General features: G+C 35.2%; 1 protein-coding gene across 1 annotated transcript; it reads left to right on the top strand.

Annotated features, from left to right (window-relative positions):
• The first annotated feature begins 1,433 nt into the window (after positions 1 to 1,433).
• Positions 1,434 to 5,051, top strand: LOC127244618 (uncharacterized). The gene has a single exon (XM_051265164.1). The coding sequence runs from the start codon at positions 1,434 to 1,436 to the stop codon at positions 5,049 to 5,051; it is 3,618 nt and encodes a 1,205-aa protein (XP_051121121.1).
• The last annotated feature ends 19,600 nt before the right edge of the window (positions 5,052 to 24,651 follow it).

Here is a 24,651-nt window from a genome sequence, read left to right as displayed (position 1 = left end):
ATGGTTCGATGCTAGAAGGGTATCGGGTCGTTCTTACGTTAGTACTTACTTAGGTTTGCTTCTCTTTCAATTATCCTTTTTCTCAGTTTATTCGTTTCCGCTTAGTTAATTTGTTCTTTTCTTTCTTAGTTAGTTCCGCTTAGTTAGTTTAATTCCGTGTCTTGTGTAGTTGATCAATTCGGTCCATGACATATATTTAATTTTGGTATCAGAGCAGTTTGATCAATTTACACTATCTTTATTCCGAAAATTCCGAAAAAAAAAAATTCCTTTGTTATCTTTTCTTTTTTATTCATTCCTCTAGTTGCGTAGTCGAGCTGTTTATTGCATATTCTTGACGTAGATTTGATCTCGAGTTTTGTCATTGTTTGGCCTTCTAGTGTAGACGATTTGATCCTCTATGCTTCCTAGTGTACAACATGCACCTTACATCCATATGCATTATATGAACTCAAGCTTGTGACTTTGTTGACGAGTGATTTTAATTGTACACTTCATGCTCTTGTTTGAGTTTTGCGAGTTTGTTCTTGTTTGAGTGTTGCAAGTTTGTTCTTGTTTGAGTTTTGCGATTTTGCTCTTGTTTGAGTTTTGCAAGTTTGCGGGTTGTTGAGTTCATTGTTGTTTAAAGTGAGGTTGAAATAATTTTGAGTTGGATGTTGTTGGGGAAGTGTAAGGAGTTATTGTTGATGTATTGTTTTGCCTAGGCCTTGTAATATTGCCGTGAAAAAGTAAAAAAAAAAAAAAAAAAGAGTTGCGAAAAAAAAAAATGTTGCAAAGAAAAGAAAAAGAAAACCAAAATATTTGAAAAAAAAATGAAATACAAAACAAAATCGAGCGGGAGGACTAGAGCAATTTTTTTTGTCGATAATCTTGTTTGAGTTGTAGTTTTCTCATACGAGCTCCATTTTTCGCATATGATATGTCATTGGAAAGCTTGTGAAGTGGTGAGAAAGTTATATTAATCAGTTTTTGTGAATTTGTAATTGAAGTTGATTATTCAGTTTTGAGTTTTTGAGATTGGATCGATTTTGTACTTGTCATATTCGTTTGACACGTTTTAAAGGGAGTTGAGTATTGTGGTGATTTGGTGGTTGTTGAGATCATTCAGCTTGTGTTTGTTGTCGACTTGCTTAGTTCCGGCATTTGTGTGTTGTGTATGTTTGGTCATTTGTCCGTGAATGAATGAGCATGGTTCTTTGCATTGCATGATTGACACTATCTTGAGCTTTCTTTGATTGAGTCGTGTTTAAAGTTTCTTGTCCACTTTAAACGCGTACGTCACTCAGGTTCCACCTTTACGACTCCATCAAGGCACACTTTAAGAGCTTGGAAACTCTATCCATTTGTCGAGAGGTATACACGAGTGTGCGAGAGGGGGGGAATTGTGAGAACTAACTTTCAATATACATATATTAGTTTGTTTTGGTGCAGGTATGGCTTCGTTGGATGATATCTTGGCTGCGATAAATAAGCAAAGCAAAGATATGCGAGATATTAAAGACGAGTTAGGTGGAAAGATGGATAGCATGACATCTCGTGTGGATCAGCAAGGTCGAGAGATACATGACCTACGGAGTCAAGTTGATCATGTTCGAGATGACATAGATGATGTTGTGGATGCTCGGATGAAGGCTTATGCGGAGGCCTTGTTAAGGAAGGTTGATCAAAACATGGAAAAGAAACTCGATGAGGTTTTCGATAAGGTTGCTACTCTTGAAGAAAGGGGAAGTCATAGTGATGCTAGACGTGAAGAAATCCACCTTGGCAAGCAACCTATGGGCTCAACAAGTGTTTTCCCAAATCGATCTATCCAAGTTGATGATTTTGGCGAAAGGCGTCATACTAGTCCAAGGCCTACATCTATCCAAGGCCGACGAGGAAGACGGGATGCTACCAAAGAGTTACTTGATGAATTTGACTTGGAAGAAGATATCCATAACCGAAGGAGCCGAGTTCGAGTTAATGAGGTTGATGATAACATGCAGTCCATCAAGTTCTCCATACCACCTTTCGTAGGATCGGCTGAACCTAATGAGTTTCTTGAGTGGAAAAGCAAAGTGGAGATGATGTTTGCATGTCATAATTACTCGGAGCGCAAGAAAATTCAGCTTGCTGTTGTGGAGTTTAAGGAGTATGCTCTTGTTTGGTGGGAGAAGATACAAGCTGATATTGCAAGGTCCGGAATGCCTCCGATTGAGACATGGGCAGCCCTTACTCGAGCTATGCATGCACGTTTTGTGCCCCCGCATTATCGGATGGATCTTCTTCAGAAAATTCAGTTTTTAGTCCAAGGTAGCAAGACAGTTGAGCAGTACTACAAGGAAATGGAGATGCTTATGATGCGGGCTCAGCTTGTGGAAGATGATGGAGTCACCATGTATCGGTTTCTCAAGGGGCTGAGGCGTGATATTATGATTCAAGTGGATATGTATCCTTACAATTCTACTTTGGAACTTGTCCAACTTGCTACCAAGATTGAATCGCATGGAAAGGTAGGAGTAAGTGTGAGCTTTGGAAAGACGTCACCAAATTTCAACAAGTTTGGGGGTAATACGGGACCAACAAAATCTTGGCCCAAAGGAGATGATAAGCACACGACCAAGAATGAGCCGCTTAAGGTGGTTAAGCGTGATGAACCAAGGAAAGTCAGCAAGGATGGTTCACCAAACAAAGCAAAGGAAGTCACATGCTTTAAGTGTCAAAGGAAAGGTCATTATGCCAATACATGCCCTAATGTGCGAACTGTTGTGCTTTGTGACAATGGGGACTATGTACTTTTGTCGGATGATGAGGGTGAAGATTGGGAACATGAAGTTGAGGCGAGTGAGGATGAAGCAATCCAAGAGACGGAAGAGCACGTTGAAGAGGATTCATCCGGGGACTCTCTAGTGGTTTTGCGAATGCTTGGAGCAGTTCCCAAGGAGTCGGAAAATTTTGTTGATCGGGTTAAGGAGCAACGGGAGAATTTTTTCCATTGTCGGTGCAAGATTGGTGGGAAGCGAGCGTCGATAATCATTGATAATGGAAGTTGCACCAATGTCGTAAGTTGGTATGTGGTAGACAAGCTTGGACTCCAAACTATCAAGCATCCAACTCCATACCATCTTCAATGGATGAACTCTAGTGGAGATATGAAGATCACTAGGCAAGCCAAAGTTCCTATTTCAATCGGCCCCTACAAAGAGGATGTCCTTTGTGATGTTACTCCGATGACCGCATGCCATGTGCTTCTTGGCCGACCATGGCAATCCGATAAAGGAATTATCTATGATGGCAAGACTAACAAAGTTAGATTTTATGACAAGGGCTACAAGGTAATGATTCCTTCTTTGCCATTGAAGGAGGTTCGAAAAGATCAAGAAAGCTTGCGAAAGAAGATGCAAGAGGCTGAAAGCCTTAAAAGAACTAAAGGAAAAGAAGTATCCACAGAGGAAAAGAGAGAGTCTACTGCTAAGGGTTCCAACATCCTTCTTTCACTTACCGATTTTCAGAGAGAAGTTGGTGACCTAGATCATCAAAAGGGGGGTTGTTTTATGTTGTTATGCAAAGATTTATTTCATTCTGATAAAGATAATCTACTCACTAATTTTCCCATTCCCTTTGCTAGGATGCTTGAAGAGATGAAGGATGTATACCCGGAGGAACTACCGCAAGGACTACCGGCCATTCGTGGGATAGAGCATCAAATTGACTTCGTACCCGGTGCTTCGATCCCAAATCGTCCTGCATATCGGTGCAACCCAAATGAGAATAAGGAGATTCAAAAACAAGTCCAAGAACTTCTTGAGAAGGGATGGGTTCGGGAGAGCTTATCACCATGTGCTGTTCCTGTTATCATTGTCCCCAAGAAGGATGGAACTTGGAGGATGTGTGTGGATTGCAGAGCGGTGAATGCGATTACAATTAAGTATCGACACCCAATCCCGCGCCTTGATGACTTGCTTGATGAGATCAATGGGGCGAGAATCTTCTCCAAGATTGACCTTCGGAGTGGATACCACCAGATTCGTATGCAACCCGGAGATGAGTGGAAGACGGCATTTAAAACAAAGCTAGGTTTGTACGAATGGTTGGTTATGCCATTCGGTCTAACTAATGCTCCTAGTACCTTCATGCGTTTAATGAATCATGTTCTACGTGCTTTCATTGGTAAATTTGTTGTAGTATACTTTGATGATATTCTTGTCTACAGTAAAAGTGAAAATGAACATGTGGAGCATGTGCGACTCGTCTTTCAACGGTTAAGGGAAGAACAACTCTATGCTAATTTTAAAAAGTGCATATTCCACACTAATGAAGTTGTTTTCCTTGGGTTTGTAGTTAGCGAGGATGGCTTGAAGGTTGATGAAACAAAAGTAAAGGCAATTAAAGAATGGACACCTCCAATGAATGTGGGAGAAATTAGGAGGTTTTTGGGAATGTGTGGATTTTTTCGGAGGTTCGTGCCTGGTTTTAGCTTGATCGCTGCTCCTCTCACGTCCTTGCTCAAGAAGGGAGTCCCATTTAAATGGGAGCAAGCACACCAAGAAGCGTTTGAGACATTGAAGGCAAAGCTTACTCAAGCACCAGTACTTGCGCTACCAAATTTTGAGAAGACCTTTGAGCTTGAGTGTGACGCTTCGGGCAAAGGCATGGGTGCAGTTTTGCTTCAAGAAGGTCGACCCATAGCCTATCATAGTGAGAAATTTGGAGGGGCTGCCTTGAATTACTCTACATATGACAAGGAGTTGTATGCGGTTGTACGGGCTTTAAAGACATGGCAACATTATTTGATGCCACGAGAGTTTGTGATACACACCGATCATGAGACCTTGAAGCACTTGAGGGGGCAACAACAGCTGAATCGAAGGCACACACGATGGGTATCTTTTATTGAGTCATTTCCATACACCATCAAGTACAAAAAGGGTAAGGATAATATTGTCGCGGATGCACTCTCACGCAGGTATGCTTTAATTTCATACGCGTCCACGCATTTATTAGGATTTGAGCATGTTAAGGAATTATATGTCATGGACCGAATTGATCAACTACACAAGACACGGAATTAAACTAACTAAGCGGAACTAACTAAGAAAGAAAAGAACAAATTAACTAAGCGGAAACGAATAAAGCGAGAAAAAGGATAATTGAAAGAGAAGCAAACCTAAGTAAGTACTAACGTAAGAACGACCCGATACCCTTCTAGCATCGAACCATCCTCCACGAAGGCACCACCTCGGTCGACACTTTGGAGAGCTCTTCCACCTTCCCAAAATGCCACGAACTTGAGGCTTTATACTCAAACCCGAATTTTTAAACTAAACCCCATGGAGCATGCAATGGAATTGCATTCCATGAAATATTAGACTAAAAGAGAAAGTATTGCTATCAAGCATAACTTTCCATAAAAAAGGAAATGATCAATAATGATCAAATATTCATAAAAATATTCTTGCTTGGTGTGTTTTACAAAGCACCTTAAGAGTCCTATTTATAGGAGTGGGGGAAGGGGCAAGTGGAGTGATTTTCCAATGTGGGATAGGTTTAGTATAACTAAGTAACCTCTCATTGATTGACACCTAGCTAATGGTCCCCTCTTGCATGTGAGAGGCATGTGAGAGAGCTTATTGTATATGTATATGTATAAGTGGTCCCAATAGATGGTCCCCCCCCACTTAAGCATGTGCAACCTAGGTTTATATAATTACCTATTAAACCCTCTATTTTAGCAAACTCCTAGGTTTGCACAACTTTTCCGTTAGTTTTCCGGTTGAGGCGTTGCAAGCTCCAATGTAACCTTTACAACCACGGCACTCGCCCTAGGCTTTCCATCAAGTCCTCGCATGTTGTAACATAGTCCGTTGGTTGGGCTCCAATTCTCTAATTTCTTTATTAGGCCTTGCAATTTTTCAATGCACGCTTTCGCTCGAGCTCTCGAGACTGGTCCGATTGGAATATGTGGAATTGCAAGTCCCGATCTTTTCGTATCCATGTCATCCTCTCCCCCTTCAGAAGGTTGATCCATCAACCGTTGTGCTTCCTCATCGGCTCGATCATAGAGTGATAAATCTGCAATATTAAAAGTCGGATTAATACCATATTCATCCGGAAGTTCCAAACGGTATGCATTATCATTAATCCTTTCAAGCACTCGAAATGGCCCATCTCCTCGGGGTGATAGCTTTGTACGTCGTCTTGCTGGAAACCTTTCCTTCCTCATGTGAACCCAAACCCAATCGCCAGGATGCAATATTACAGCTTTACGTCCGCGGTTAGCGTACTTAGCATATACCTCCGCAGATTTTTCTAGACTTGCTTTGACATCCTTATGAAGTTCCTTTATGCGTCTTGCTCGTTCCCTACCATTAACATTTAAGAACTCATTGCTAGGCAATGGTAAAAGATCAGTAGGCGTTAGTGGGTTCATTCCATAAACTACTTCAAACGGTGACATGTGTGTGGCTGTGTGGATATGTCTATTGTATGCAAATTCAATGTAAGGAAGACATTCATCCCAACTTTTACTATGTGAATTCACAATAACTCTAAGGAGATTACCCAACACCCGGTTTACCGCCTCCGTTTGTCCGTCAGTTTGGGGGTGATAGGATGTGGAGAAAAGAAGCTTAGTACCAATTTCGTGCCACAACGATTTCCAAAAGTAACTCACGAACTTTGCATCACGATCTGAGACAATAGACCTTGGCACTCCATGAAGGCGTACTATCTCCTTGAAAAATAGTTTGGCGATGTGATGGGCATCATTTGTCTTTGCACAAGGAATGAAATGCGCCATCTTGGAAAACCTGTCAACCACAACGAAAATAGAATCTTTAGCACGTGCAGTTCTAGGTAAACCCAACACAAAATCCATACTAATATCAATCCAAGGTCCCTCAGGGGGTGGAAGAGGCATGTAGAGTCCATGTGGCTTAAGTGTTGACTTGGCCTTAAGGCACGTCACGCATCGCGAAATATAATCTGCAACTTGCTTGCGCATTCCAGGCCAATAAAATTTCTCTCCAAGAGCTTCCATTGTAGCATTCTTCCCAAAGTGGCCCATCATGTCACCACCGTGAACTTCTTGTATTAGTAACTCCCGAATGGAGCATTTTGGGATACAAAGTCGATTATCATAATACAAAAATCCCTCATGTCTGCAATACTTATCATGCCCATGAAATTCACACAAAGCATACACATCTTTGAAATCCTCATCAGTGTGGTATAATTCCTTAACATGCTCAAATCCTAATAAATGCGTGGACGCGTATGAAATTAAAGCATACCTGCGTGAGAGTGCATCCGCGACAATATTATCCTTACCCTTTTTGTACTTGATGGTGTATGGAAATGACTCAATAAAAGATACCCATCGTGCGTGCCTTCGATTCAGCTGTTGTTGCCCCCTCAAGTGCTTCAAGGTCTCATGATCGGTGTGTATCACAAACTCTCGTGGCATCAAATAATGTTGCCATGTCTTTAAAGCCCGTACCACCGCATACAACTCCTTGTCATATGTAGAGTAATTCAAGGCAGCCCCTCCAAATTTCTCACTATGATAGGCTATGGGTCGACCTTCTTGAAGCAAAACTGCACCCATGCCTTTGCCCGAAGCGTCACACTCAAGCTCAAAGGTCTTCTCAAAATTTGGTAGCGCAAGTACTGGTGCTTGAGTAAGCTTTGCCTTCAATGTCTCAAACGCTTCTTGGTGTGCTTGCTCCCATTTAAATGGGACTCCCTTCTTGAGCAAGGACGTGAGAGGAGCAGCGATCAAGCTAAAACCAGGCACGAACCTCCGAAAAAATCCACACATTCCCAAAAACCTCCTAATTTCTCCCACATTCATTGGAGGTGTCCATTCTTTAATTGCCTTTACTTTTGTTTCATCAACCTTCAAGCCATCCTCGCTAACTACAAACCCAAGGAAAACAACTTCATTAGTGTGGAATATGCACTTTTTAAAATTAGCATAGAGTTGTTCTTCCCTTAACCGTTGAAAGACGAGTCGCACATGCTCCACATGTTCATTTTCACTTTTACTGTAGACAAGAATATCATCAAAGTATACTACAACAAATTTACCAATGAAAGCACGTAGAACATGATTCATTAAACGCATGAAGGTACTAGGAGCATTAGTTAGACCGAATGGCATAACCAACCATTCGTACAAACCTAGCTTTGTTTTAAATGCCGTCTTCCACTCATCGCCGGGTTGCATACGAATCTGGTGGTATCCACTCCGAAGGTCAATCTTGGAGAAGATTCTCGCCCCATTGATCTCATCAAGCAAGTCATCAAGGCGCGGGATTGGGTGTCGATACTTAATTGTAATCGCATTCACCGCTCTGCAATCCACACACATCCTCCAAGTTCCATCCTTCTTGGGGACAATGATAACAGGAACAGCACATGGTGATAAGCTCTCCCGAACCCATCCCTTCTCAAGAAGTTCTTGGACTTGTTTTTGAATCTCCTTATTCTCATTTGGGTTGCACCGATATGCAGGACGATTTGGGATCGAAGCACCGGGTACGAAGTCAATTTGATGCTCTATCCCACGAATGGGCGGTAGTCCTTGCGGTAGTTCCTCCGGGTATACATCCTTCATCTCTTCAAGCATCCTAGCAAAGGGAATGGGAAAATTAGTGAGTAGATTATCTTTATCAGAATGAAATAAATCTTTGCATAACAACATAAAACAACCCCCCTTTTGATGATCTAGGTCACCAACTTCTCTCTGAAAATCGGTAAGTGAAAGAAGGATGTTGGAACCCTTAGCAGTAGACTCTCTCTTTTCCTCTGTGGATACTTCTTTTCCTTTAGTTCTTTTAAGGCTTTCAGCCTCTTGCATCTTCTTTCGCAAGCTTTCTTGATCTTTTCGAACCTCCTTCAATGGCAAAGAAGGAATCATTACCTTGTAGCCCTTGTCATAAAATCTAACTTTGTTAGTCTTGCCATCATAGATAATTCCTTTATCGGATTGCCATGGTCGGCCAAGAAGCACATGGCATGCGGTCATCGGAGTAACATCACAAAGGACATCCTCTTTGTAGGGGCCGATTGAAATAGGAACTTTGGCTTGCCTAGTGATCTTCATATCTCCACTAGAGTTCATCCATTGAAGATGGTATGGAGTTGGATGCTTGATAGTTTGGAGTCCAAGCTTGTCTACCACATACCAACTTACGACATTGGTGCAACTTCCATTATCAATGATTATCGACGCTCGCTTCCCACCAATCTTGCACCGACAATGGAACAAATTCTCCCGTTGCTCCTTAACCCGATCAACAAAATTTTCTGACTCCTTGGGAACTGCTCCAAGCATTCGCAAAACCACTAGAGAGTCCCCGGATGAATCCTCTTCAACGTGCTCTTCCGTCTCTTGGATTGCTTCATCCTCACTCGCCTCAACTTCATGTTCCCAATCTTCACCCTCATCATCCGACAAAAGTACATAGTCCCCATTGTCACAAAGCACAACAGTTCGCACATTAGGGCATGTATTGGCATAATGACCTTTCCTTTGACACTTAAAGCATGTGACTTCCTTTGCTTTGTTTGGTGAACCATCCTTGCTGACTTTCCTTGGTTCATCACGCTTAACCACCTTAAGCGGCTCATTCTTGGTCGTGTGCTTATCATCTCCTTTGGGCCAAGATTTTGTTGGTCCCGTATTACCCCCAAACTTGTTGAAATTTGGTGACGTCTTTCCAAAGCTCACACTTACTCCTACCTTTCCATGCGATTCAATCTTGGTAGCAAGTTGGACAAGTTCCAAAGTAGAATTGTAAGGATACATATCCACTTGAATCATAATATCACGCCTCAGCCCCTTGAGAAACCGATACATGGTGACTCCATCATCTTCCACAAGCTGAGCCCGCATCATAAGCATCTCCATTTCCTTGTAGTACTGCTCAACTGTCTTGCTACCTTGGACTAAAAACTGAATTTTCTGAAGAAGATCCATCCGATAATGCGGGGGCACAAAACGTGCATGCATAGCTCGAGTAAGGGCTGCCCATGTCTCAATCGGAGGCATTCCGGACCTTGCAATATCAGCTTGTATCTTCTCCCACCAAACAAGAGCATACTCCTTAAACTCCACAACAGCAAGCTGAATTTTCTTGCGCTCCGAGTAATTATGACATGCAAACATCATCTCCACTTTGCTTTTCCACTCAAGAAACTCATTAGGTTCAGCCGATCCTACGAAAGGTGGTATGGAGAACTTGATGGACTGCATGTTATCATCAACCTCATTAACTCGAACTCGGCTCCTTCGGTTATGGATATCTTCTTCCAAGTCAAATTCATCAAGTAACTCTTTGGTAGCATCCCGTCTTCCTCGTCGGCCTTGGATAGATGTAGGCCTTGGACTAGTATGACGCCTTTCGCCAAAATCATCAACTTGGATAGATCGATTTGGGAAAACACTTGTTGAGCCCATAGGTTGCTTGCCAAGGTGGATTTCTTCACGTCTAGCATCACTATGACTTCCCCTTTCTTCAAGAGTAGCAACCTTATCGAAAACCTCATCGAGTTTCTTTTCCATGTTTTGATCAACCTTCCTTAACAAGGCCTCCGCATAAGCCTTCATCCGAGCATCCACAACATCATCTATGTCATCTCGAACATGATCAACTTGACTCCGTAGGTCATGTATCTCTCGACCTTGCTGATCCACACGAGATGTCATGCTATCCATCTTTCCACCTAACTCGTCTTTAATATCTCGCATATCTTTGCTTTGCTTATTTATCGCAGCCAAGATATCATCCAACGAAGCCATACCTGCACCAAAACAAACTAATATATGTATATTGAAAGTTAGTTCTCACAATTCCCCCCCTCTCGCACACTCGTGTATACCTCTCGACAAATGGATAGAGTTTCCAAGCTCTTAAAGTGTGCCTTGATGGAGTCGTAAAGGTGGAACCTGAGTGACGTACGCGTTTAAAGTGGACAAGAAACTTTAAACACGACTCAATCAAAGAAAGCTCAAGATAGTGTCAATCATGCAATGCAAAGAACCATGCTCATTCATTCACGGACAAATGACCAAACATACACAACACACAAATGCCGGAACTAAGCAAGTCGACAACAAACACAAGCTGAATGATCTCAACAACCACCAAATCACCACAATACTCAACTCCCTTTAAAACGTGTCAAACGAATATGACAAGTACAAAATCGATCCAATCTCAAAAACTCAAAACTGAATAATCAACTTCAATTACAAATTCACAAAAACTGATTAATATAACTTTCTCACCACTTCACAAGCTTTCCAATGACATATCATACGCGAAAAATGGGGCTCGTATGAGAAAACTACAACTCAAACAAGATTATCGACAAAAAAAAATTGCTCTAGTCCTCCCGCTCGATTTTGTTTTTGTATTTCATTTTTTTTTTCAAATATTTTGGTTTTCTTTTTCTTTTCTTTGCAACATTTTTTTTTTCGCAACTCTTTTTTTTTTTTTTTTTTTTTACTTTTTCACGGCAATATTACGAGGCCTAGGCAAAACAATACATCAACAATAACTCCTTACACTTCCCCAACAGCATCCAACTCAAAATTATTTCAACCTCACTTTAAACAACAACGAACTCAACAACCCGCAAACTTGCAAAACTCAAACAAGAGCAAAATCGCAAAACTCAAACAAGAACAAACTTGCAACACTCAAACAAGAACAAACTCGCAAAACTCAAACAAGAGCATGAAGTGTACAATTAAAATCACTCGTCAACAAAGTCACAAGCTTGAGTTCATATAATGCATATGGATGTAAGGTGCATGTTGTACACTAGGAAGCATAGAGGATCAAATCGTCTACACTAGAAGGCCAAACAATGACAAAACTCGAGATCAAATCTACGTTAAGAATATGCAATAAACAGCTCGACTACGCAACTAGAGGAATGAATAAAAAGAAAAGATAACAAAGGAATTTTTTTTTTTTTTCGGAATTTTCGGAATAAAGATAGTGTAAATTGATCAAACTGCTCTGATACCAAAATTAAATATATGTCATGGACCGAATTGATCAACTACACAAGACACGGAATTAAACTAACTAAGCGGAACTAACTAAGAAAGAAAAGAACAAATTAACTAAGCGGAAACGAATAAAGCGAGAAAAAGGATAATTGAAAGAGAAGCAAACCTAAGTAAGTACTAACGTAAGAACGACCCGATACCCTTCTAGCATCGAACCATCCTCCACGAAGGCACCACCTCGGTCGACACTTTGGAGAGCTCTTCCACCTTCCCCAAATGCCACGAACTTTAGGCTTTATACTCAAACCCGAATTTTTAAACTAAACCCCATGGAGCATGCAATGGAATTGCATTCCATGAAATAGTAGACTAAAAGAGAAAGTATTGCTATCAAGCATAACTTTCCATAAAAAAGGAAATGATCAATAATGATCAAATATTCATAAAAATATTCTTGCTTGGTGTGTTTTACAAAGCACCTTAAGAGTCCTATTTATAGGAGTGGGGGAAGGGGCAAGTGGAGTGATTTTCCAATGTGGGATAGGTTTAGTATAACTAAGTAACCTCTCATTGATTGACACCTAGCTAATGGTCCCCTCTTGCATGTGAGAGGCATGTGAGAGAGCTTATTGTATATGTATATGTATAAGTGGTCCCAATAGATGGTCCCCCCCCCACTTAAGCATGTGCAACCTAGGTTTATATAATTACCTATTAAACCCTCTATTTTAGCAAACTCCTAGGTTTGCACAACTTTTCCGTTAGTTTTCCGGTTGAGGCGTTGCAAGCTCCAATGTAACCTTTACAACCACGGCACTCGCCCTAGGCTTTCCATCAAGTCCTCGCATGTTGTAACATAGTCCGTTGGTTGGGCTCCAATTCTCTAATTTCTTTATTAGGCCTTGCAATTTTTCAATGCACGCTTTCGCTCGAGCTCTCGAGACTGGTCCGATTGGAATATGTGGAATTGCAAGTCCCGATCTTTTCGTATCCATGTCATTATACCACACTGATGAGGATTTCAAAGATGTGTATGCTTTGTGTGAATTTCATGGGCATGATAAGTATTGCAGACATGAGGGATTTTTGTATTATGATAATCGACTTTGTATCCCAAAATGCTCCATTCGGGAGTTACTAATACAAGAAGTTCACGGTGGTGACATGATGGGCCACTTTGGGAAGAATGCTACAATGGAAGCTCTTGGAGAGAAATTTTATTGGCCTGGAATGCGCAAGCAAGTTGAAGATTATATTTCGCGATGCGTGACGTGCCTTAAGGCCAAGTCAACACTTAAGCCACATGGACTCTACATGCCTCTTCCACCCCCTGAGGGACCTTGGATTGATATTAGTATGGATTTTGTGTTGGGTTTACCTAGAACTGCACGTGCTAAAGATTCTATTTTCGTTGTGGTTGACAAGTTTTCCAAGATGGCGCATTTCATTCCTTGTGCAAAGACAAATGATGCCCATCACATCGCCAAACTATTTTTCAAGGAGATAGTACGCCTTCATGGAGTGCCAAGGTCTATTGTCTCAGATCGTGATGCAAAGTTCGTGAGTTACTTTTGGAAATCGTTGTGGCACGAAATTGGTACTAAGCTTCTTTTCTCCACATCCTATCACCCCCAAACTGACGGACAAACGGAGGCGGTAAACCGGGTGTTGGGTAATCTCCTTAGAGTTATTGTGAATTCACATAGTAAAAGTTGGGATGAATGTCTTCCTTACATTGAATTTGCATACAATAGACATATCCACACAGCCACACACATGTCACCATTTGAAGTAGTTTATGGAATGAACCCACTAACGCCTACTGATCTTTTACCATTGCCTAGCAATGAGTTCTTAAATGTTAATGGTAGGGAACGAGCAAGACGCATAAAGGAACTTCATAAGGATGTCAAAGCAAGTCTAGAAAAATCTGCGGAGGTATATGCTAAGTACGCTAACCGCGGACGTAAAGCTGTAATATTGCATCCTGGCGATTGGGTTTGGGTTCACATGAGGAAGGAAAGGTTTCCAGCAAGACGACGTACAAAGCTATCACCCCGAGGAGATGGGCCATTTCGAGTGCTTGAAAGGATTAATGATAATGCATACCGTTTGGAACTTCCGGATGAATATGGTATTAATCCGACTTTTAATATTGCAGATTTATCACTCTATGATCGAGCCGATGAGGAAGCACAACGGTTGATGGATCAACCTTCTGAAGGGGGAGAGGATGACATGGATACGAAAAGATCGGGACTTGCAATTCCACATATTCCAATCGGACCAGTCTCGAGAGCTCGAGCGAAAGCGTGCATTGAAAAATTGCAAGGCCTAATAAAGAAATTAGAGAATTGGAGCCCAACCAACGGACTATGTTACAACATGCGAGGACTTGATGGAAAGCCTAGGGCGAGTGCCGTGGTTGTAAAGGTTACATTGGAGCTTGCAACGCCTCAACCGGAAAACTAACGGAAAAGTTGTGCAAACCTCGGATTTGCTAAAATAGAGGGTTAAATAGGTAATTATATAAACCTAGGTTGCACATGCTTAAGTGAGGGGGGACCATCTATTGGGACCACTTATACATATACATATACAATAAGCTCTCTCACATGCCTCTCACATGCAAGAGGGGACCATTAGCTAGGTGTCAATCAATGAGAGGTTACTTAGTTTTACTAAACCTATCCCACATTGGAAAATCACTCCACTTGCCCCTTCCCCCACTCCTATAAATAGGACTCCTAAGGTGCTTTGTAAAACACACCAAGCAAGAATATTTTTGTGAATATTTGATCTTTTATGATCATTTCCTTTTATGGAAAGTTATGCTTGATAGCAATACTTTCTCTTTTAGTCTAATATTTCATGGAATGCAATTTCATTGCATGCTCCATGGGGTTTAGTTCAAAAATTCGGGTTTGAGTATAAAGCCTCAAGTTCGTGGCATTTGGGGAAGATGGAAGAGCTCTCCAAAGTGTCGACCGAGGTGGTGCCTTCGTGGAGGATGGTTCGATGCTAGAAGGGTATCGGGTCGTTCTTACGTTAGTACTTACTTAGGTTTGCTTCTCTTTCGATTATCCTTTTTCTTGCTTTATTTGTTTCCGCTTAGTTAATTTGTTCTTTTATTTCTTAGTTAGTTTTGCTTAGTTAGTTTAATTCCGTGTCTTGTGTAGTTGATCAATTCGGTCCACGACAAACATTGAAAAAACAAAAGCGCTAGATATACTAATTTCGAACACTCTACAACAAATACGAAAAGAACTTGAATTAGTACTATAGAGCACAAAGTAAGTATAATCTATAACATGCTATATAATATAAAGGAAAAACATTGAAAAAACAAAAGCGCTAAATATACTAATTTCGAACACTCTACAACAAATACGAAAAGAACTTTAATTAGTACCATAGAGCACAAAGTAAGTATAATCTATAACATGCTATATAATGTAAAGGAAAAACATTGAAAAAACAAAAGCGCTAAATATACTAATTTCGAACACTCTACAACCAATACGAAAAGCAATGTAATTACACCTATAAAGCACAAAGTAAGTATAATCTATAACATGCTATATAGTATAAAGGAAAAACATTGAAAAAACAAAAGCGCTAAATATACTAATTTCGAACACTTTACAACAAATACGAAAAGAACTTCAATTAGAACTATAGAGCACAAAGTAAGTATAATCTATAACATGCTATATAATGTAAAGGAAAAACATTGAAAAAACAAAAACGCTAAATATACTAATTTCGAACACTTTACAACAAATACGAAAAGCAATGTATTACAACTATAAAGCACAAAGTAAGTATAATCTATAACATGCTATATAGTATAAAGGAAAAACATTGAAAAAACAAAAGCGCTAATTATACTAATTTCGAACACTCTACAACAAATACGAAAAAGAACTTTAATTAGTGCTATAGAGCACAAAGTAAGTATAATCTATAACATGCTATATAATATAAAGGAAAAACATTGAAAAACAAAAGCGCTAAATATACTAATTTCGAACACTCTACAAAAATACGAAAAGAACATTAATTAGTGCTATAGAGCACAAAGTAAGTATAATCTATAACATGCTATATAATATAAAGGAAAAACATTGGAAAAAGAAAAGCGCTAAATATACTAATTTCGAACACTCTACAACAAATACGAAAAGCAATGTAATTACAACTATAAAGCACAAAGTAAGTATAATCTATAACATGCTATATAGTATAAAGGAAAAACATTGAAAAAACAAAAGCGCTAAATATACTAATTTCGAACACTCTACAACAAATACAAAAAAGAACTTTAATTAAACTATAGAGCACAAAGTAAGTATAATCTATAACATGCTATATAATATAAAGGAAAAACATTGAAAAAACAAAAGCGCTAAATATACTAATTTCGAACACTCTACAACAAATACGAAAAGAACTTTAATTAGTGCTATAGAGCACAAAGTAAGTATAATCTATAACATGCTATATAATATAAAGGAAAAACATTGAAAAAACAAAAGCGCTAAATATACTAATTTCGAACACTCTACAACAAATACGAAAAGAACTTTAATTAGTGCTATAGAGCACAAAGTAAGTATAATCTATAACATGCTATATAATATAAAGGAAAAACATTGAAAAAACAAAAGCGCTAAATATACTAATTTCGAACACTCTACAACAAATACGAAAAGCAATGTAATTACAAATATAAGCACAAAGTAAGTATAATCTATAACATGCTATATATATAAAGGAAAAACATTGAAAAAACAAAAGCGCTAAATATACTAATTTCGAACACTCTACAACAAATACGAAAAGAACTTTAATTAGTGCTATAGAGCACAAAGTAAGTATAATCTATAACATGCTATATAATATAAAGGAAAAACATTGAAAAAACAAAAGCGCTAAATATACTAATTTCGAACACTCTACAACAAATACGAAAGAACTTTAATTAGTGCTATAGAGCACAAAGTAAGTATAATCTATAACATGCTATATAATATAAAGGAAAAACATTGAAAAAACAAAAGCGCTAAATATACTAATTTCGAACACTCTACAACAAATACGAAAAAGAACTTTAATTAGTGCTATAGAGCACAAAGTAAGTATAATCTATAACATGCTATATAATATAAAGGAAAAACATTGAAAAAACAAAAGCGCTAAATATACTAATTTCGAACACTCTACAACAAATACGAAAAGCAATGTAATTAGAATATAAAGCACAAAGTAAGTATAATCTATAACATGCTATATAGTATAAAGGAAAAACATTGAAAAAACAAAAGCGCTAAATATACTAATTTCGAACACTCTACAACAAATACGAAAAGCACTGTAATTAGAACTATAGAGCACAAAGTAAGTATAATCTATAACATGCTATATAATATAAAGGAAAAACATTGAAAAAACAAAAGCGCTAAATATACTAATTTCGAACACTCTACAACAAATACGAAAAGAACTTTAATTAGTGCTATAGAGCACAAAGTAAGTATAATCTATAACATGCTATATAATATAAAGGAAAAACATTGAAAAAACAAAAGCGCTAAATATACTAATTTCGAACACTCTACAAAAATACGAAAAGAACTTTAATTAGTGCTATAGAGCACAAAGTAAGTATAATCTATAACATGCTATATAATATAAAGGAAAAACATTGAAAAAACAAAAGCGCTAAATATACTAATTTCGAACACTCTACAACAAATACGAAAAGCAATGTAATTACAACTATAGAGCACAAAGTAAGTATAATCTATAACATGCTATATAATATAAAGGAAAAACATTGAAAAAACAAAAGCGCTAAATATACTAATTTCGAACACTCTACAACAAATACGAAAAGCACTGTAATTAGAACTATAGAGCACAAAGTAAGTATAATCTATAACATGCTATATAATATAAAGGAAAAACATTGAAAAAACAAAAGCGCTAAATATACTAATTTCGAACACTCTACAACAAATACGAAAAGAACTTAATTAGAACTATAGAGCACAAAGTAAGTATAATCTATAACATGCTATATAATATAAAGGAAAAACATTGAAAAAACAAAAGCGCTAAATATACTAATTTCGAACACTCTACAACAAATACGAAAAGAACTTTAATTAGAACTATAGAGCACAAAGTAAGTATAATCTATAACATGCTATATAATATAAAGGAAAAACATTGAAAAAACAAAAGCGCTAAATATACTAATTTCGAACACTCTACAACAAATACGAAAAGCAATCTAATTAGAACTATAGAGCACAAAGTAAGTATAATCTATAACATGCTATATAATATAAAGGAAAAACATTGAAAAAACAAAAGCGCTAAATATACTAATTTCGAACACTCTACAACAAATACGAAAAGAACTTTAATTAGAACTATAGAGCACAAAGTAAGTATAATCTATAACATGCTATATAATATAAAGGAAAAACATTGAAAAAACAAAAGCGCTAAATATACTAATTTCGAACACTCTACAACAAATACGAAAAGAACTTTAATTAGAACTATAGAGCACAAAGTAAGTATAATCTATAACATGCTATATAATATAAAGGAAAAACATTGAAAAAACAAAAGCGCTAAATATACTAATTTCGAACACTCTACAACAAATACGAAAAGAACTTTAATTAGAACTATAGAGCACAAAGTAAGTATAATCTATAACATGCTATATAATATAAAGGAAAAACATTGAAAAAACAAAAGCGCTAAATATACTAATTTCGAACACTCTACAACAAATACGAAAAGAACTTTAATTAGAACTATAGAGCACAAAGTAAGTATAATCTATAACATGCTATATAATATAAAGGAAAAACATTGAAAAAACAAAAGCGCTAAATATACTAATTTCGAACACTCTACAACAAATACGAAAAGAACTTTAATTAGAACTATAGAGCACAAAGTAAGTATAATCTATAACATGCTATATAATATAAAGGAAAAACATTGAAAAAACAAAAGCGCTAAATATACTAATTTCGAACACTCTACAACAAATACGAAAAGCAACTTTAATTAGAACTATAGAGCACAAAGTAAGTATAATCTATAACATGCTATATAATATAAAGGAAAAACATTGAAAAAACAAAAGCGCTAAATATACTAATTTCGAACACTCTACAACAAATACGAAAAGAACTTTAATTAGAACTATAGAGCACAAAGTAAGTATAATCTATAACATGCTATATAATATAAAGGAAAAACATTGAAAAAACAAAAGCGCTAAATATACTAATTTCGAACACTCTACAACAAATACGAAAAGAACTTTAATTAGAACTATAGAGCACAAAGTAAGTATAATCTATAACATGCTATATAATATAAAGGAAAAACATTGAAAAAACAAAAGCGCTAAATATACTAATTTCGAACACTCTACAACAAATACGAAAAGAACTTTAATTAGAACTATAGAGCACAAAGTAAGTATAATCTATAACATGCTATATAATATAAAGGAAAAACATTGAAAAAACAAAAGCGCTAAATATACTAATTTCGAACACTCTACAACAAATACGAAAAGAACTTTAATTAGAACTATAGAGCACAAAGTAAGTATAATCTATAACATGCTATATAATATAAAGGAAAAACATTGAAAAAACAAAAGCGCTAAATATACTAATTTCGAACACTCTACAACAAATACGAAAAGAACTTTAATTAGTACTATAGAGCACAAAGTAAGTATAATCTATAACATGCTATATAATATAAAGGAAAAACATTGAAAAAACAAAAGCGCTAAATATACTAATTTCGAACACTCTACAACAAATACGAAAAGAACTTTAATTAGAACTATAGAGCACAAAGTAAGTATAATCTATAACATGCTATATAATATAAAGGAAAAACATTGAAAAAACAAAAGCGCTAAATATACTAATTTCGAACACTCTACAACAAATACGAAAAGAACTTTAATTAGAACTATAGAGCACAAAGTAAGTATAATCTATAACATGCTATATAATATAAAGGAAAAACATTGAAAAAACAAAAGCGCTAAATATACTAATTTCGAACACTCTACAACAAATACGAAAAGCAACTGTAATTAGAACTATAGAGCACAAAGTAAGTATAATCTATAACATGCTATATAATATAAAGGAAAAACATTGAAAAAACAAAAGCGCTAAATATACTAATTTCGAACACTCTACAACAAATACGAAAAGAACTTTAATTAGTACTATAGAGCACAAAGTAAGTATAATCTATAACATGCTATATAATATAAAGGAAAAACATTGAAAAAACAAAAGCGCTAAATATACTAATTTCGAACACTCTACAACAAATACGAAAAGAACTTTAATTAGTACTATAGAGCACAAAGTAAGTATAATCTATAACATGCTATATAATATAAAGGAAAAACATTGAAAAAACAAAAGCGCTAAATATACTAATTTCGAACACTCTACAACAAATACGAAAAGAACTTTAATTAGTACTATAGAGCACAAAGTAAGTATAATCTATAACATGCTATATAATATAAAGGAAAAACATTGAAAAAACAAAAGCGCTAAATATACTAATTTCGAACACTCTACAACAAATACGAAAAGAACTTTAATTAGAACTATAGAGCACAAAGTAAGTATAATCTATAACATGCTATATAATATAAAGGAAAAACATTGAAAAAACAAAAGCGCTAAATATACTAATTTCGAACACTCTACAACAAATACGAAAAGAACTTTAATTAGTACTATAGAGCACAAAGTAAGTATAATCTATAACATGCTATATAATATAAAGGAAAAACATTGAAAAAACAAAAGCGCTAAATATACTAATTTCGAACACTCTACAACAAATACGAAAAGAACTTTAATTAGTACTATAGAGCACAAAGTAAGTATAATCTATAACATGCTATATAATATAAAGGAAAAACATTGAAAAAACAAAAGCGCTAAATATACTAATTTCGAACACTCTACAACAAATACGAAAAGAACTTTAATTAGTACTATAGAGCACAAAGTAAGTATAATCTATAACATGCTATATAATATAAAGGAAAAACATTGAAAAAACAAAAGCGCTAAATATACTAATTTCGAACACTCTACAACAAATACGAAAAGAACTGTAATTAGAACTATAGAGCACAAAGTAAGTATAATCTATAACATGCTATATAATATAAAGGAAAAACATTGAAAAAACAAAAGCGCTAAATATACTAATTTCGAACACTCTACAACAAATACGAAAAGAACTTTAATTAGTACTATAGAGCACAAAGTAAGTATAATCTATAACATGCTATATAATATAAAGGAAAAACATTGAAAAAACAAAAGCGCTAAATATACTAATTTCGAACACTCTACAACAAATACGAAAAGCAACTTTAATTAGAACTATAGAGCACAAAGTAAGTATAATCTATAACATGCTATATAATATAAAGGAAAAACATTGAAAAAACAAAAGCGCTAAATATACTAATTTCGAACACTCTACAACAAATACGAAAAGAACTTTAATTAGTACTATAGAGCACAAAGTAAGTATAATCTATAACATGCTATATAATATAAAGGAAAAACATTGAAAAAACAAAAGCGCTAAATATACTAATTTCGAACACTCTACAACAAATACGAAAAGAACTTTAATTAGAACTATAGAGCACAAAGTAAGTATAATCTATAACATGCTATATAATATAAAGGAAAAACATTGAAAAAACAAAAGCGCTAAATATACTAATTTCGAACACTCTACAACAAATACGAAAAGAACTTTAATTAGTACTATAGAGCACAAAGTAAGTATAATCTATAACATGCTATATAATATAAAGGAAAAACATTGAAAAAACAAAAGCGCTAAATATACTAATTTCGAACACTCTACAACAAATACGAAAAGAACTTTAATTAGAACTATAGAGCACAAAGTAAGTATAATCTATAACATGCTATATAATATAAAGGAAAAACATTGAAAAAACAAAAGCGCTAAATATACTAATTTCGAACACTCTACAACAAATACGAAAAGAACTTTAATTAGTACTATAGAGCACAAAGTAAGTATAATCTATAACATGCTATATAATATAAAGGAAAAACATTGAAAAAACAAAAGCGCTAAATATACTAATTTCGAACACTCTACAACAAATACGAAAAGAACTTTAATTAGAACTATAGAGCACAAAGTAAGTATAATCTATAACATGCTATATAATATAAAGGAAAAACATTGAAAAAACAAAAGCGCTAAATATACTAATTTCGAACACTCTACAACAAATACGAAAAGAACTTTAATTAGTACTATAGAGCACAAAGTAAGTATAATCTATAACATGCTATATAATATAAAGGAAAAACATTGAAAAAACAAAAGCGCTAAATATACTAATTTCGAACACTCTACAACAAATACGAAAAGAACTTTAATTAGAACTATAGAGCACAAAGTAAGTATAATCTATAACATGCTATATAATATAAAGGAAAAACATTGAAAAAACAAAAGCGCTAAATATACTAATTTCGAACACTCTACAACAAATACGAAAAGAACTTTAATTAGAACTATAGAGCACAAAGTAAGTATAATCTATAACATGCTATATAATATAAAGGAAAAACATTGAAAAAACAAAAGCGCTAAATATACTAATTTCGAACACTCTACAACAAATACGAAAAGAACTTTAATTAGAACTATAGAGCACAAAGTAAGTATAATCTATAACATGCTATATAATATAAAGGAAAAACATTGAAAAAACAAAAGCGCTAAATATACTAATTTCGAACACTCTACAACAAATACGAAAAGAACTTTAATTAGTACTATAGAGCACAAAGTAAGTATAATCTATAACATGCTATATAATATAAAGGAAAAACATTGAAAAAACAAAAGCGCTAAATATACTAATTTCGAACACTCTACAACAAATACGAAAAGAACTTTAATTAGTACTATAGAGCACAAAGTAAGTATAATCTATAACATGCTATATAATATAAAGGAAAAACATTGAAAAAACAAAAGCGCTAAATATACTAATTTCGAACACTCTACAACAAATACGAAAAGAACTTTAATTAGAACTATAGAGCACAAAGTAAGTATAATCTATAACATGCTATATAATATAAAGGAAAAACATTGAAAAAACAAAAGCGCTAAATATACTAATTTCGAACACTCTACAACAAATACGAAAAGAACTTTAATTAGTACTATAGAGCACAAAGTAAGTATAATCTATAACATGCTATATAATATAAAGGAAAAACATTGAAAAAACAAAAGCGCTAAATATACTAATTTCGAACACTCTACAACAAATACGAAAAGAACTTTAATTAGAACTATAGAGCACAAAGTAAGTATAATCTATAACATGCTATATAATATAAAGGAAAAACATTGAAAAAACAAAAGCGCTAAATATACTAATTTCGAACACTCTACAACAAATACGAAAAGAACTTTAATTAGTACTATAGAGCACAAAGTAAGTATAATCTATAACATGCTATATAATATAAAGGAAAAACATTGAAAAAACAAAAGCGCTAAATATACTAATTTCGAACACTCTACAACAAATACGAAAAGAACTTTAATTAGAACTATAGAGCACAAAGTAAGTATAATCTATAACATGCTATATAATATAAAGGAAAAACATTGAAAAAACAAAAGCGCTAAATATACTAATTTCGAACACTCTACAACAAATACGAAAAGAACTTTAATTAGTACTATAGAGCACAAAGTAAGTATAATCTATAACATGCTATATAATATAAAGGAAAAACATTGAAAAAACAAAAGCGCTAAATATACTAATTTCGAACACTCTACAACAAATACGAAAAGAACTTTAATTAGAACTATAGAGCACAAAGTAAGTATAATCTATAACATGCTATATAATATAAAGGAAAAACATTGAAAAAACAAAAGCGCTAAATATACTAATTTCGAACACTCTACAACAAATACGAAAAGAACTTTAATTAGTACTATAGAGCACAAAGTAAGTATAATCTATAACATGCTATATAATATAAAGGAAAAACATTGAAAAAACAAAAGCGCTAAATATACTAATTTCGAACACTCTACAACAAATACGAAAAGAACTTTAATTAGAACTATAGAGCACAAAGTAAGTATAATCTATAACATGCTATATAATATAAAGGAAAAACATTGAAAAAACAAAAGCGCTAAATATACTAATTTCGAACACTCTACAACAAATACGAAAAGAACTTTAATTAGAACTATAGAGCACAAAGTAAGTATAATCTATAACATGCTATATAATATAAAGGAAAAACATTGAAAAAACAAAAGCGCTAAATATACTAATTTCGAACACTCTACAACAAATACGAAAAGAACTTTAATTAGTACTATAGAGCACAAAGTAAGTATAATCTATAACATGCTATATAATATAAAGGAAAAACATTGAAAAAACAAAAGCGCTAAATATACTAATTTCGAACACTCTACAACAAATACGAAAAGAACTTTAATTAGAA

This window comes from Andrographis paniculata, unplaced genomic scaffold (assembly GCF_009805555.1).
Source record: "Andrographis paniculata isolate CXL003 unplaced genomic scaffold, ASM980555v1 Contig20END, whole genome shotgun sequence".
In the NCBI taxonomy this organism is placed as follows: Eukaryota; Viridiplantae; Streptophyta; class Magnoliopsida; order Lamiales; family Acanthaceae; genus Andrographis; species Andrographis paniculata.
Note: the sequence above shows the minus strand (reverse complement) of the source record. Positions and strands in the feature narration are given on the sequence as shown.

What these genes read in the sequence shown, in the direction of transcription:
- LOC127244618 (XM_051265164.1), top strand. Translation starts at nt 1,434, where the DNA reads ATGGCTTCGTTGGATGATATCTTGGCTGCGATAAATAAGCAAAGCAAA.